General features: G+C 48.8%; 1 protein-coding gene across 1 annotated transcript in view; it reads right to left on the minus strand.

Annotated features, from left to right (window-relative positions):
* Slit1 (slit guidance ligand 1) overlaps window positions 1–16,092 on the minus strand; it is a 153,582-nt gene that overhangs the window by 22,340 nt on the left and 115,150 nt on the right. The window contains exons 17-25 of the mRNA XM_076834200.1: window positions 15,737–15,811; window positions 15,416–15,559; window positions 11,563–11,706; window positions 11,104–11,270; window positions 10,510–10,642; window positions 9,786–9,854; window positions 8,150–8,221; window positions 5,203–5,274; window positions 4,360–4,431 (exon numbers count right to left, since the gene is read on the minus strand). Of these exons, the coding sequence (XP_076690315.1) occupies window positions 4,360–4,431; window positions 5,203–5,274; window positions 8,150–8,221; window positions 9,786–9,854; window positions 10,510–10,642; window positions 11,104–11,270; window positions 11,563–11,706; window positions 15,416–15,559; window positions 15,737–15,811 (948 nt within the window). The remainder of the gene's footprint in view (window positions 1–4,359; window positions 4,432–5,202; window positions 5,275–8,149; window positions 8,222–9,785; window positions 9,855–10,509; window positions 10,643–11,103; window positions 11,271–11,562; window positions 11,707–15,415; window positions 15,560–15,736; window positions 15,812–16,092) is intronic.

Raw genomic sequence — 16,092 nt, forward strand, 5'->3', positions numbered from 1 at the left:
AGGACCTTAGGAAAAGTGTTTGTAATGATGAGAGAAGAGCGGCAGCCGGAATGCTGAGGCAGGAAGATGGCGAGTTCAAAGCCAGCCTCAGCAACAGTGAGGCACTAAGCAACTCAGTGAGACCCTGTCTCTAAATAAAATACAAAACAGGGCTGGGGATGTGGCTCAGTGGTCAAGTGCCCCTGAGTTCAATCCCTGGTGACAAAGAGAGACAAAGGGAGACAGAGAGAGAGAGAGAGAGAGAGAGAGAGAGAGAGAGAGGTCTAAAGAGAACAAACTGTCAAAAATCCCACTGCAAGTTGCTGGAAGGACCCAACTCCATAGTCCAGATTTCTAGTTGGTGGGGTTTGAATGTGATGAACCAGTGCTTTACTGCACCCTTGCCCCATACCCCGCTCCTCTGCGACCAGTGCAGAGGAGAGGGCTGGCAAGCATCACATGGGGAAGAGAGCGCTTCTTAGAACGTTAGCACTTTCAGGAGGCAGGAACAAAGTTCAGACTCAGTTTTCCCAGCTTCAGGGTTTTTTTTGTTTGTTTGTTTGTTCAGAACATAAGTTGTTTGTTCATTTCCCATTTAGAAATCAAAGCCCCTAGATTTTGAGCTGGAGACAACATTAGAAAGTACTTGGGTGCTATTCACTTCTCATGAAGAAAGAGGAAAAGTAGCCAACTACAGATTTAAACACCAAGCAGAAGAATTACATTAAGAGGGAAGCCAAAGGTGGGAGGGGTGGACTGGATCCTTGACGGTCTGGCCTGGCAAGCGGGGGGCTGAAGCAGTGGCAGAAGCCGCGTCACACAGCTCATGAGTATGCAAAGGAGGCTGAGCTGTCCCAGACAGCAGCTCCTCGTCTCCAGTACAGACAAGCACAAGTCCTCTCTGGAGACCAGCGTCTCCCATGTAGGTCCTGAGAAATTTCTAAAGATCAATGTCAACCGAAAATAAGCTCACATTCAAAAATCACCAATCACAGATGGGAAACAAGCCCTCGTGAATTCAAGTCCTCAGGAACAACAAACAACACTGCCCCTTCCTGGCTTGTGTCCACAGCCAGCATCTCTAACCCGCCTCAGTCCTGCCTCTTCTGGTCCCCTGCAGCCTCCATGTCACCACGGACTTCATTCTCTCACAATTCCACCCTATCTATAAGATGAATCCAAACTCCTTAGCATGGTACAAAAGGCCCTTCACAACAGAATTCCAATGTCCCTTCCCAAACTCAGTTCTTCCCACCCTACATTCTTCCCCAACCCAAACCCTTTCTTCTGTGCTGGACAGGAACATCCCTGAAAATGCCATCTGCTTTCTGAAGCCTTTTCACCTGATCCTTCTTCCTGGATGCCCTTCTAGTCTTCTCCAAATGGTAAACTCCTGCTATAGTTTGGATCTGGAATGTTCCCAAAGGCTGGTGCACTGCAGGCCTGGTCCCCAGCTGCTGGTGCTATTGAGAGGTGGTAAAAACTTCAGGAGGTGGGGCCTTGTTGGAGGAAGTGACCACGGTGAGTGCAACTTTGAGGGGGGGTACCAGCCCTCCATTCCTCCTCTTTCTCCTTGCTTTCTGGCTGCCATGAGGGGAGCAACTGTGCTCCACCACGTCTCCCTGCCATGATGTTCTGCCTCACCAAAGACCCAAAGTGAGGAAGCCAAGTGACCATGGACTGAAATATCTGAAACTATAAGCCAAAATATATCTTTCCTCCTTTAAGTTGATTTTCTCAGGTGTTTTGTCACAGCAACAGAAAAGCCACCACACTCCTGATACCTTTTCAATGACAACATAAATGGCACCTCCTCTGTGAAGCTCCTCAGACTTCCCCTTAGTCCTTTCTTCCTTCAGACTCCTTTATAACATCTAGATGATCACAGAGGGCAGAAATTTGTTAGTAAATTCTTCAGCACTTGACTCACTCTGTTTTCCCAGAATATATTTATTGAGGCAATAAAAAAATAGTGAGCTTTGGAATCAGACACACCTAAGTTCCAATCCTGTCTGTCATTTCCTAGCTTTAGGACCTGGAACAGCTGTTTAACTTTTCAGAACCTACCACCGTAAAATGGAAATAATAGATCCTGTCACCTTGGATAAGGCCCCTTACCCCTCCCATTTCCATGGTAGACATCACTAATCAATCACTGCACTCTTCCCCCTGAGTTCAGACCAGCCCTGGAATTTTTAGTGCAAGGCTCAGGGCGGTTCCAGCCAATCACACAGAGCTGGCACATAATACAAAACCTGTTTCTCATTTTGGTCATGGAGTAAACAAGACACCACAGTAGAGCACTTAATATAGTATTTGACTCAAGCAGATTTTCAAAGAGTGACACCTATTTTATTTCTTCAAGTCTAAGATTGCCAGATACATCGCATATGGAACATGCCTTGGGAGGGGTTGGGAAACATTACCAGATTAAATATACACATAACTTTAAGATACACTCTGATTTTATTTATGTATTCATTATTTTTATGACTTTTTTATTGTCGTTGTTACTGGGGATTGAACCCAGGGACACTCTACTACTGAGCTACACCCCCAGACCTATTTATTTATTTACTATACTTTTTTAGTTGTAGATGGACACAAAGTCTTTATTTTATTTGTTTATTTTTATGTGGTGCTGAGGATCGAACTCAGTGCCTCACACGTGCCAGGCAAGTGCTCTACCACTGAGCTACACCTCCAGTCCCTTTATTTTTTATTTTACTAAGTTGCTGAGGCTGGTGTCAAACTTGGGGTCCTCCTGCCTCAGCCTCCTGAGTAGCTGGGACCACAGGTATGTGCCACTGAGCCTGGAAAGACACACTCTGGTTTCAGAGATTAAAATCTGGGAAAGGTAAGTCCCAGAATGGGGAAATCTAGTTAGATGGTTGAATGAATGAACTTCTAGAGAGACGCTGGTGACCCTAAGAGTCCTTCTGATCAGGAATGCCTGCCCACCCAGGCCCTGGGTGTGGGTGGAGAGCCAAAAGATCTGCCAACCATGGTGCCAGCCACGGCCACGGTCCATATATACTCCCCAGCCAGTGGCACCAAGGAATGCCAGGAAAGACGTCTGCTTGCACCCATCCCAGCCTCAGAGGGGGTGGCCCTGCCCCAGCACAGCGCTTTTTTACTTCTCCACTTTTTATGTGCTAAAATACATATCACATATATGTATTTTAACCATTTTGAATGTACAGTTAGGAATGTGGATTCCATTCAGAGTGTTGGGCAACAGTCACCACCGTCCATTTCCAAAACATTTTCCTCACCCCAAACAGAACGTTGAGCTCATTAAACACTGGTACCCAGCCTGGTCCCCAGCCCTGGCTCCCAGGCCTGGCCCTGTCATTCTCCTTTCTGTCTCTAGGACTGTGACAGATGTTCTGAGACGCTCACGTCAGTAGAATCATTTATACTTGTCCGTGGGTCTGGCTTATTTCAGTGGTGCGTTTCTCGGGTTCACCCGCACTGTGGCCATATCAGAACTTATTAGTTTTGGGGGATTCTCCCCTGTTGGACATCTCTGCCACGTCCTGCTTCTCTCTTCCTCTGTGGATGGACTCGGGGTGTTTCCACTTTGCTCTACTGTGAACAGTGTTGTAATGGACTCCGGCCATTGGCATAGAAGCATTTGTTCGAAATCCTGATTTTGGCTCTTTTGAGTACATACCTGGGAGTGGACCTGCCGGGTCATAGGTGGTTCTATGTTTAGCTCTTAGAGCAGTCAAGCCCCTCTCTCTCTCTCTCTCTCTCTCTCTCTCTATTTATTTATTTGGTGGTGCACTATAATTGCACATAATAGTCCGCTCTTTGTGGCATATTTGTACACACCCATAACGATTTGGTCAATTTAATTGCCCAGCGCCTTCTTTCCTCCTCCCCTCCCCCCTCCCCAGGGTCCCCTTTCTCCATTATACTACTGCTTTTAAAGAATCCTCATGGCATGGCCAGCTAAGTGGTTTGGGAAGCAATTCAATGTCCATTATGTCACTTTGGGAGGTAGGAAATGTCTGACACTTATCCTTCATGGTGTGAAGTTAAGAGCCCGGGCACTGGGCTCAGAACCCTGACCACCCACCAGCCGCACAACTTTGGGCAAGCTAGCTTCTCACTCCCCCTGGGCCTGCTTCCTCACGTGCAGGGGAACGGTACCTGTGTGGAGGACTAGTGTGAGGGTCGTAGCAGCTGACCCAAGTGAAGTGTTTAGCAATCAGAAAATGGCCAGCTCTACCTTAGCCCCAGCTTGTGAAGAACTGTTCTGACCGTTGCTGTGACCGGTGGACCACTGAGTGCATGAGGGCTGAGGCTGCCCAGGGACATTGGGGCAATCTGAGAAGCTGGGGTCGGCCCCAGAATGGGGCTGTTGCTACTCACAGATGAGACAGGGAGGTCACGTCTGCAAAGATGCCCTCTGGGAGGGTGGAGACATCGTTGCCGTGGAGGGACCTGAGGAGAGAAGAAGCGGCTGGTGCCGGGTCCAGAGGCAGAAGGCACAAGCTGTCCTCCAGCTCTCTCTGTCAGTGCAACGAGGGAGGTGGCCTTCAGCCCAGAGACCCTGCCCTGTTGGCCCCAGTGAAGGAAGAGGGAGCCCTGAATAGTCCTGGTGGACCCCTCTGTCCCCCAGTCCTTCGGGAGGACTCTTTTCGTCATCAAAAATAATTCAAGCAGCAAGTTTGCATCGCCGATTGGACTAGTGCGCCTGCAAGCCCTCCCTCTCTTAGCCAAGGAGCCTGAGAGGTTGAAAAAGAAGTTCATACGGCCAGCCATAGGTCAGGGCTGGAGGAATGTCACCTTGCTCCCCTGTGGGGCTGACAGCGGCTGTCATGATAGACATAACAGAAGGCTTTGGTCACAGGGCAAAACCTTAAGTAGGAACTTGTGGAAAAGGTGCCCAGATCTCTTGCAAGCCAAACATTTTCAATCTGAATAGGAGGCTGTTCAGATGCAATGAAGGGCTACCCTATCTTGGGACACCCCTCCCCACACACACACCCCAGATTCATCTTGGGGGGTGACAGCAACCCCCTTTCTCACATCCTTTCCCATTTATGACTTCGCTTCTGTAGGGGCTTGCACGCAGGTATTCTGGACTCCCACCTCTGAACACAGCATTAGTCCTGCCCGGGCCCCAGACACAGGGACACTGCTGCCCACCAGGTGGTGGCAGGGCCCCAGGGGAAGTGGATTCCTGGAGGAATGAATTCTGAAGGGACTTACAGCAGGCGCAGGGAGCGGAGCCCCTGGAAGGCCAGAGGAGGGATGCACTGGAGGGCATTGTAGCTGAGGATCCTGTGGGAGGGAGGGAGGGACAGTTGATGACGGAGAGGAAGGTACCATTTCTACTCATCTCATAGATGAGGAAACTGAGGCTCCAGGTAGTGAAAAGAACTTCCTCAAGGCCACGTTATTAAGTTACTGGGAAGGATTTTCATTAAGATTCTCAGTTTCAAGGGGGCTGGGGTTGTGGCTCAGAGGTAGAGCGCTTGCCCAGCACACGTGAGGCCCTGGATTCCATCCTCAGCACCACATAAAAATAAAGGTATTGTGTTCACCTACAACTAAAAGAATATATATTAAAAAAAAGATTCTCAGTTTCCACAGTCCACACATTAAACCACCTCTAAAATGCTTTCAGAGAAATGACTCCACTCAAGGAAGATAAGCAGATGAAGAAGGGAGATGATGCCTGCAACAGCCCCGCCCTGGACATCCCCCTGCGCCCACCCACTGATGAATGGAGGAACAGACTGGGCACATTCATGCCCGGGAATACTGCTGAGCAGTGAGAAGGAAGGGACCGCCGGCGTGCATGAACCTCAGGCTCATTAGGCTAAGCCACAAAAGCCAGGCCAAAAAGAGCTTGTTTTGTAAAGGTTACATAAAACTTTTAAAAAATGCAGACTAATTATAATGACAGAAAACAGATCACTTATTGCATGGGGCTGGGGATTGGGAGAAGTGCAAAGGGATATCAGGGGTCCACTTTTTATTGTGGTTAGTTTCCTGGGTGTGTGCATATGTCAAAATTTATCAAGTTCTACACTTTAAAGCAGGCAGTTTGTTGTATGTTAATTATACTTGAGTAAAATTACTTTTTTTTTGTTTGAGCACTAAGGACTGGACCCAGGGGCACTCTACCACTGAACCACATCCCCAGCCCATTTTATTTTTTTTTAAATTGAGATAGGATCTTGCTAAGTTGCTGAGGGTCTCACTAAGATGCCCAGACTGGCTTGAACTTATGATTCTCCCACCTCAGCCTCCCGAGTCTCCAGGGTTATAGAAGCTCTTTTTAAAAATAGTAAGATATTAAACAGATGACCAAAGACCTTTCTTATGCTGGAAGCAAAAAAAAAAAAAAAAAAAAAAATTTAAAAAAATAGCAAGATAAATGAGCTGTCCATATTATAGGAAAGGCCAGGCGTGGTGGCTCACACCTGTGGATTCCAGTGGCTGGAGACGCTGAGGCAGGAAGATCGCGAATTTAAAACCAACCTCAGCAACAGCAAGGTGCTAAGCAAGTCAGTCAGCCCCTGTCTCTAAATAAAATACAAAATAGGGCTGGGGGTGTGGCTCAGTGGTTGAGTGCCCCTGAGTTCAATCCCCAGTACCTGCCCCCCTCCTCCAAAAAAAAAAAAAAAGACATATCACAGGAAAGGGTCTGCCCTCCTTGTGGCTGGCAGGGTCACTCAGACCAGGATTTGTCCACCTCGGCGTATTGACAGTTCTTGGTCTTGGGGACCATCCTGTGCTTTGAAGGGTGTTTGGCAGCCTCCCCGGCCTTTGCCCACTAGATGTCAGCAGCACCCTCCCTCCAAGTTGTGACAACTACACACGTTTCCAGACATTGCCAAATGTCCCTGGAGGGCAGGATCTATAGCTTGGGAACACAGCCCTAGACAGAGGTGGCTTCCACACATACTGGCTCACAAAGAGCCCTTTCAAGGCTAAATCTCCCCAAGAAGGAGCAAATTGCCAAGGTGTCAGGAAGCCTGGGGAGTGGGGACCAGCTAACTAGCAGGTCCTGGGGCAAGTAAGTGCAGGTGAGGAACCAGATCAGGTCTTGCTGGCCTCAGCCCACCTTCTCCTCTAGAGACTGGCTGGGTCCGGACCCCCTTCCCTTTCTGGAAAGTGGCTCTACCGTTTGACCTAGACAGCAGCCTGGGAGAATCCCTGTTTGTGGTGCATCATAAGGAACATGAGGTGCTGGGAAAGGAAATGAGATGCACTCTTTTTAAAAAAAAAAAAAAAAATTGTTTTAGTTGTAGTTGGACACAATACTTTTATTTATGTGGTAAGGACTGAACCCAGCATTCCGCACATGCTAAGAAGCGCTCTACCACTGAGCCATAATCCCAGCCCCAAAAGAGATGCACTCTTAAGCACCAGGAAAATAAAAGGGATGCTTCTTAATACCTTCTGATAAATTACTTGGAATATAATTAGAGATCACATGAAATTTCTTAGGATAGGTGCATAAAAATGTTCAGAGAGTCTCTGCTGACAACAAGCCAAGTTGGAAATGACCCAATACCCATTGATAATAGAGTGAATGAGGGAAGTATGGCAATGAAAAAAGTAACAGCAATGAAAATGACTAGATCACAGCTGCATACAACAGGATGGGTCTCACAGACATAATAATGTCGAGCAAAAGGGCTTCTATTTGGCTTAGATTTTTTAAAAAATGCTCTGATGTTTTAATGTAGTAGAATTAAATGGTGATGTTTAGAAATGCATATGTAGATGACAATACTACAGAGAAAATCAATAAGTTATCATCATCAGGTCAGGATGGGGGCTATGTTGGGTGGGGTGGGCGGAGGGAGCAGTAATGACAGGTAGGGATGGGGCTTTTGAAGTGCTAACATGGCTCTGTTTCTGACTTAGTCTACACATGCGCTAGCTTGATGATTATTTGTTAAATGGTGCCATTTATATTTTTGCACTTTTCCATATGTGTTGTATTTCACAAAGAAAGATATGTTTACACTTGATCTTAGACAAAAGGCTGAGGAGACACAATGAGAGATGTTTTTTAAAAGTCTCTCTGTGGGGGAGGGAGTCTGCACATGGTCCTATGAGTAACCAGGGAGCAATGCCCAGGATAATAAGGCTGAAGCCAGGCCCCCTGTGCCCCCACCCAGGCCCTGCTGGGACTCACAGAGTGGTCAGCTGGCTCATGTTGGTGAAGGAGGAATTGCTTAAGGTACTGATCTTGTTATTACTCAGGTCCCTGGAAAAAGCAAGAGCATCATCATTTGCAAAGAGAGAACTTAATCCCAGGTCAGGGCCCTCCCCCACCTGCTCTGGCCCTTCCCCACGCAGGAGGACAACAGCTCCACTGCTCTGGTGGGGCAAGGGTGGAGAGGCAGGCACACTGGGCTCACAGCTGTTGAGTTCCCTGGTGTGCCTCTCTGCCATCTCTCCTTCTTTGCCCCTCCCCTTTCCAGGAAGAGCTGGCTATCCCCCTTTTCACCATGGAAATGCTCCTGGGGAGGGCACTGCCCCTCCCCCTCCCCCCTGCCAGTGGTCCTCTCTTTCTCTCTGGTGTGTGCTAGTGCACAAGCCCCCCTGGCAGTACTGCAAGGGAGAGAGTAACCCCACTTTACAGATGGAGACCAGGAGTCTCAGAGTGATGAATTCACCCGGGACCACCTAGCTGGGCACAGGCAGAGCCCGGTCTAAACCTGGGTGACCCTGCAGCAGCTGGCACACTGACAGTATCACTCTGTCCCCTCCTGGCCTCTTCAAGGGTATCCTAGCCACAGTTGGAGCTTCATCAGAGTAGTCCACAGAAAGCCTGGGGACTTGCAGTATTTTCTCTTTATCTGTCACCAGTCACCAGCCACCAACCATGCTCTTCCACCTCCACCCGCTCTGGACGGCTCAAAGCACACTCTTGAGGTCATTAAGCAAAGACAGGTATTTGGAGATACAAGATTCTATAGAATGGAATTAGCCAGTCTTTGAACCTATTGTTACCAGCCCACAGCAAGAAAACGTGTGCCAAAATGTGATCTAAACACACAATTTTGTTTAGCTAACGTTGTTTGCATAGCAAGAGTTTCTCAAGGAAGGAAGGAAGATGTCAATTTGCACTCTGGGACGGGCTCCTTATCTACGTACAGATCTGTCACAACTGTCCTCAGACTGACACAGGTCCCCGGGCCACACTTCCTGCAGCAATGCTGCAGGCACACTAAATAGAATGGTCTCTGGTCTTCTTTGGGGCAGAATCTGGCCAAATAGCAGATACAGACAATAGCAGTAAGGTACTTAGTAGGCTGGAAGACTAAATGAGTCGACCTTATTATCCTGGGTTTATTATTTTGTATGTTTCCATCTGGTGGGAAGGGTAGAAGGTGGACATAACAAAAGCAGATGTTAGTCTAAGAGGAACTTAGTTATAAATTTGTAGCTCCCAGTTTCTTATTTGGTCTAGGGTTCTGGGTTGGACAAAGAGGTTTCCCATCACCCTTTACTTCTGTCCTAGCTCTGATCCTTGCACGGATTTGTCACATTAACAATAATGATCCCCCTTGAGGAGGATGGGGGAGATGTGGACACAGAGGCAGGCAGGTCTGACCCAACCATGCTGGAAGGGTGTAATTCCCAACCATGGCCACTAGGTGGCAAACAGCTCTGGCACAGGTGTTTTCCCCTGGGAAGAGGGGATTTAGAATCAGGATCTGTCCAGAAGGAACTTCCTAAAAAGCTGGAACCAAGATAATTAGATGCCAATGGCCTGCATGTCCTCTGAGGCAGGGCAGAGATCCTCAAGCAGCCTGAATACTCACACGAGCTGCAGGTACTTGAAGGTAGACAGCTGTCCCGGAACCAGTGTGAACTGGTTCCCATCCAAATAGCTACAGAGAGAACACAGAAGCATGAGTTTGGCCGTTCTCATTTGTTGCTTGCATTTCCATCCACAGCCCCACAGGAGCTCAGACACCAAGTCCAATCATACCCTGAGTATGGTACATTGCCATACTCAGGGTTGGTGCAGGGCAGGTGAGCGAGCAGGCCATCATTACATTGGCTAGTGGCAAAGCAGTGGTTTCACTGAAGGAAAGTTCACCTTGGAGCTGTTTATGACAGCAAAATGGAAACAATTAAATATCCAACAAAAGGGGACTTGACATTTAGACCATCATTGGTTCACATGAAGAATATTATGTCACTAGTTAAGAAAAATCACACTTGTAAGAGTTTTCATGAGAGAGGGGAAGACTCATGAGACAATGTCAAGTGGAAAAGGTAATGTTCAAGGAGAGCTCTGTTAAAGGAGAGCTTAGTTTAATGGGTTGAAGCCCTCGACCTGGAGACTTGTGTCATCAGGTGACCTCAGAGAGGGAATCCAAGAAAAGGTCCAAGTCTCGTTGGAACTGGAGCTTTCTGCAAAGCCCTGAGCCTCCTCCCAGTCGCCAATCCCTGCACTTGGGCACCCCCTCCTCCCGTCTCAAGAAAGGCAATGTATTCCTCTGAATCAACGTGGAGGCCGCGAGGCCCTGGGCTACTCACAGTTCTGTGACATTCTTGGGGATGCCCTTGGGCAGAGCCCGGAGGTGCTTGTTGCTGCACCGGACCACAGTGTCCAGGCAGGCGCACTCCTGGGGGCACTGCGGGCGGGGCAGGCAGCCCCCCTCCTCTTGGCCTAGGGAGGAAGGGATGAAGTCCTGGTCAGCGAGGAGGATGGGACTTTTTAGGGCTCCTGCAATCAGGGCCAAGCTCAAGAGGGTGACCCCATAAGTCTGGCGTGCTCAGGAGCAGCTAGGAGGCGGGTCTGTGGGTTAAACATACTTACATAAAGAAAATGCACCAAGATGTTACTTGATTTTCTGAGTGCTGGGATCATAGGTAATGTTTATCTACTTCTTCTACTGTACTTTCCTATTTTTCTGCTATAAGCAATTACTCCTCCTCTAACCACACAAAGACACCTCCAAGTGGGGGAATTTCCGTGTCCCTCCCCATCAGCCAGCCTCCCCTCCCCACCGTGTCCCTCCCTTGGGGCGTGTGAGAGTGCTGCCTGACACTCCCTATCTTCCTGACCCATCCTGCCAGTTAGCTGGGCTCAGCTCACCCTCTCGCCTGCCCACCGGACCCGGGTATTACCTTCCTCACACCTGAAGTCGGGGAAGGCCACGTCCTGCAGGGGGATCTGCCGCAGGAAGTCTGGGTTCTGGCATCGCGGGTTCCCTGTCACGATCTTCCTCTTGCGCAGCCAGTCGCCCAGCCAGGCCAGCTGGCAGTTGCAGTTGAAGGGGTTGGCCAGGAGGTTTCTGGAAGGGGCAGGACGTGGGGCCATCAAGACACCCCGCCAGTTTCACTTGACCTAGCAAGGCCCCTTTATGTCCACTGCCGTAGGACTTGCTGCATACTGGCTCCATGCACCCAGGGCTCTTTCCCACACAACCAACCATTACCCAGAGGGTCAATTTGGGGGTGAGAGACAGAATTCCAACGTGGTGGAAGCCATGTTCCAACAAGCCAGGAGGACCCACCCAAGATGGCCCCCAGGGATGGCTGCTTCCAGAGCCACCATCCTGCCTGTCCCCTGAGGCCGGGACTTACAGCGTGGAAAGGGCCTGGAGGGTGTCGAAGGCTCCGGGGGAGATGGTGGTGATCTGGTTGTCATAGAGCGAGAGCAGCCGGACATTGCGCAGGCCTGTGAAGCTGTCGTTGTGGATGCAGCTGATGCGGTTGTTTCTCAGCATCCTGCGGAGGAGGGGAGAGCCCTGGGCTGTGGCCCGCCATAGTCCCACTGGGTCACACGGCGGTGGCCACCACCAGGTGGTTCCCAAGGCTCCTCCAGAGGCTCTGAGCCGCAGAGCAGGATCGGGGCCATGGCCATGGCCATGCGAGGGAGAGCTCCGCATGGCTGTGCCCACCTCCAGACCTTGCCTCAAGAGTGCCTGGGCTGTGCGCCTCCGGTCTACCCTATCATCCCCTGCAGCCCACTGTCACTCACTCCCAGGATGGCCAGTGCTCTTCCCCATCTCCAGGCCATGCTCCACCCAGTGCCCAGCATCTTGTCACTCTCCAGTTTAATACTCCTTAGTGATCTTCAGATTGCCCACAGTTTAAACTCTGCCATGACTTGGGAGACTGTGTCCACCCAGCCCCAGGACATCTTCTCAGCGGTCAGGTGTAGCTCACCCCCACGGTGGTCAAGGGCCCCTCACAGGGCTCCATTGCACGGCCACGCCTACCCCCACCCGGAGGGCTTTCTGGACACCCTTCCTCATCATCTGCACTGGGAACAGCCTAGGTTCACCCTCTGAAACCCAGCCCAGACAAAAACAGCCTAAAACAAGCCTGGCACAGACTAGGCCAGGAAGGAGAGAAACTAAACCGTCTGGGTAACGCCCATGGAGTAGGTTCACCTTATGAATAAGCAAGGACACCTAAGAAACATTCCATTTCTGCCTGCCAAATTGAAAAATTATCAAAACCACAGTAATTAATAATAATAATAATAATAATGCCAGAGTTGCTGGGAGTGTGGGTGAGAGGCCACTATCACACACAGTGGCACACAATGGCCGGGGACCTCCCTGGTATGTGTGGTGAGTGCACAAGTCTCCAACAGGCCTCTCTCCCCTGCCACTGGCTGGTCCACTCTGAGGACTCCACCAAAGGGAATCCTCAATACCACGGTGGGTACAGAACGGTGTGCTGAAGACATCAGTCACAGCCTTGCTCGAAATAAAGAAGTCAGAAACAGCCTAAATCTCCAGCGATGATACAATATATAGTCATCCAAAATCATGTTGTAAAAGAAAATTTATCTGCGTCTAATAGAAGAAAAAGTAGGCCCTAATCTCCATCATGTGGGATTAGGCCCCAACTTCCTTAATAAGACTCCTATAGTGCAAGAATTAAAACCAAGAATCAATAAATGGATGGAATCAAATTAAAAAGTTTTTTTCTCAGCAAAAGGAACAATCTGTGAGGTGAACAGAGAGACTACATCCTGGGAGCAAATCTTTACCCCTCACACATCAGATAGAGCACTAATCTCTAGGGTATATAAAGAACTCAACAAGCTAAGCACCAAAAAAACAAATAAACCAATCAACAACCGGGCCAAGGACCTGAACAGACACTTCTCAGACGAGGATATACAATCAGTCAACAAATATATGAAAAAATACTCATCATCTCTAGCAATCAGAGAAATGAAAATTAAAACTTCTGTAAGATTTCATCTCACTCCAGTCAGAATAGCAGCTATTATGAAGACAAACAATAAGGGTTGGCGAGGATGTGGGGAAAAAAGTATACTCATAATTGCTGGTGGGACTGCAAATTGGTACAGCCTATATGGAAAGCAGTATGGAGATTCCTTGGAAATCTGGGAATGGAACCACCATTTGACCCAGCTATCCCTCTCCTCAGACTATACCCAAAGGACTTAAAAACAGCATACTACAGGGACACAGCCACATCAACATTTACAGCAGCACAATTCACAATAGCTAAACTGTGGAGCTAACCTAGATGCCCCTCAGTGGATGAATGGATTTAAAAAATGTGGCATATATACACAATGGAATTTTACTCAGCAATAAAAGAGAATAAAATCATGGCATTTGCAGGTAAATGGATGGCATTGGAGAAGATATTGCTAAGTGAAGTTAGCCAATCCTCCCCCCACCAAAAAAATGCCAAATGTTTTCTCTGATATAAGGAGGCTGACTCATAGTGGGATAGGGATGGGTAACATAGGATGAATAGATGAATTCTAGATAGGGAAAAGGGGAGGAGGGAAAGGGATGAGCCAGGGGATCAGCAAGGATGGTGGAATGTGATGGATATCTTTATCCAAAGTACATGTATGAAGACACAAATTGGGTGTCAACCTGCTTTATATACAAACAGAAATATGAAAACTTGTGGTATATATGTGTAATAAGAATTGTAATGCAAAAAAAAACAAGTATATGTATAAAGAAAAAATAAAAATAAGTTATTAAAAAAAGAAAATTTAATGATAGGTAAAGGTGCCCACATTATGTTAGGAAAAATATTATTAGATAAAATTTATTGTAGGCTTCCATTAAAATGTATTTCAATTACACAAAATGAACAGGTCCTCATGATTACAGAACAAGCATGTGCCCAGAGCAAACGATATTGCAGGATGTACTTTGAAACTGGCTAAGAGGGCAGATCTTATCTCAGGTGTTCTTACCACACTAGTGATAATAATGATGAAGAGGGTGGGGGTAAACTTTTGGCGAGAACTGATATGTTTATGACATAGACTGTGGAGATGGTTCCACAGATGAGCTATATTTCCATGTGTGTACGTATGAGCATATGAATGTGGATGCAGGCACATTGATATATGTATATACAAGACCAGAAGGACAGTTGTTAATACCAATGATTAACAGCAGTCATTTCTGGTCAGTGGTGAGGTCATGGGCACTTCTATGCTATGTCTGCACTGTCCCTCGTGTGATTTTTGTAGCCTCGGTCCTGGCCATGGGCACCCTCTTTCAAAAAACAGTAGGTAAATATAAGAAGGGAGGAGGCAGCCAGACAGGAACAGCCCTGAAAGATGGCCAGGCTATAATACGCTCAAATGAAAGAATCAAGCTGCAAAACACAGTGCCTAATCAAATCCCCTTTTTGTAAAACAAACAAATGAGGATCCACAGGGAGTCCTGCCGCACGTTCATTTACCTTCCACCAATGCAATGATACACACTCAGAAGACAAATCCACACACTGCTGCAGAGCTGGGATTTCAGCCTGAGCGGGAAGCTTGCCAAAGCTGCGTTTTCCAATACTGTGGTCACGAGGCACGTGTGGTCATTTCAGTTTAAATGAATTGAAATTAAATAAGGGCTCCACAGCCATGTGGAGAGTGGACAGTGTAGACACAGAACAGTCCCATCACTGTGGAAAGGCCGGCAGGGCAGGCCACCTGTCTGCTGGACACTAAACATCCACAGGGTCACCTGTGCACAGGCACTGGCTGGAAAGGGGCTCCCTGCAGCTTCAGAGTGCTCATGACCCTGGAGCCATTGAGCTCCTGGGCTCTGGCTGGCTCTGAGAATCCCAGGGACCGGGCACCACCCTGCCCTTCTAGCTCCACCAAGTCACCTGGCAAGGTCCCCTCACAGCTGTCTGTAGTTGTGCTGTATTCCTGTAGCCTGACCCCAGAGCAATGCAGGGGGACCTCAGGAGGGCCCCATCTTTCCATCCCTTCACCAGGCATTGCACTTGCCCCAGGGATCAAGAGAATGGACCCGTCCACCGAGTCACCCATGTGGGATTGCCTGCCCCACCATGCAGGGTCCTCAGCTGTCTGCAGCGGGGCCTGGGGAAGGCCGTCTCCCTCCTCTCTCAGCCTTTCCCTTTAGTGCATGCCCACCCCGTGGCTGGGCTTTGTGCCCCTGCTGCACACACTCACAGCGTCCGCAAGCCATCCAGACCCCGGAACATGCCGCTGCGGATGGACTCCAGCTGGTTGGCGGTCAGGTGCAGCTCGCTCACGGAGGCTGCGCCCTCGAAGGCCCCATCTTCAATTTCGGACACCTTGTTGTTGCTCAGGTTGCTGGGAGAGGAGGCGGGGGAGGGGAGGAGAATTTCAAATTACTAGCACCCAGGAGCCCCTCCCTTCCTGCACTCATCACTCCATGACCCCCTGAGAAGCTCCCCCCACCCCAGCCTTTTCCCTCCCCATCCCAGGCCAGCATCCTGATGGGCACCTTCCCACCAACAAGCGACTCACATTTTCTTCAGATGAGTGAGTCTTTTGAACATCCCAGTGGCCTCCAGGATGGAAATCTCATTGTTGTTCAATCGTCTGCAAGAGGCAGGTACATGCCAATAAATAAATGGTTGGTATTAAGGCACCTCTGCCCTGGGACGCAGACCGAGGGGACTCCCTGCTGAATGTATCTGCCAAGGCCAATGGTTCTCATCTCAAAGGAAGGCTGGGCCTGGTACTGGGGGAGAGGTGAACGGGTATGTCATGAAAATTTGCATACACAAAGGACAGAGACACGCAGGCGTCCAAGCACGTGATACTTATCTACACAAATTCATGTTTTTAGATAGAGAAAAACAATAAAGGATGTTAAGCCC

This window comes from Callospermophilus lateralis, chromosome 15, assembly GCF_048772815.1.
Source record: "Callospermophilus lateralis isolate mCalLat2 chromosome 15, mCalLat2.hap1, whole genome shotgun sequence".
Taxonomy (NCBI): domain Eukaryota; kingdom Metazoa; phylum Chordata; class Mammalia; order Rodentia; family Sciuridae; genus Callospermophilus; species Callospermophilus lateralis.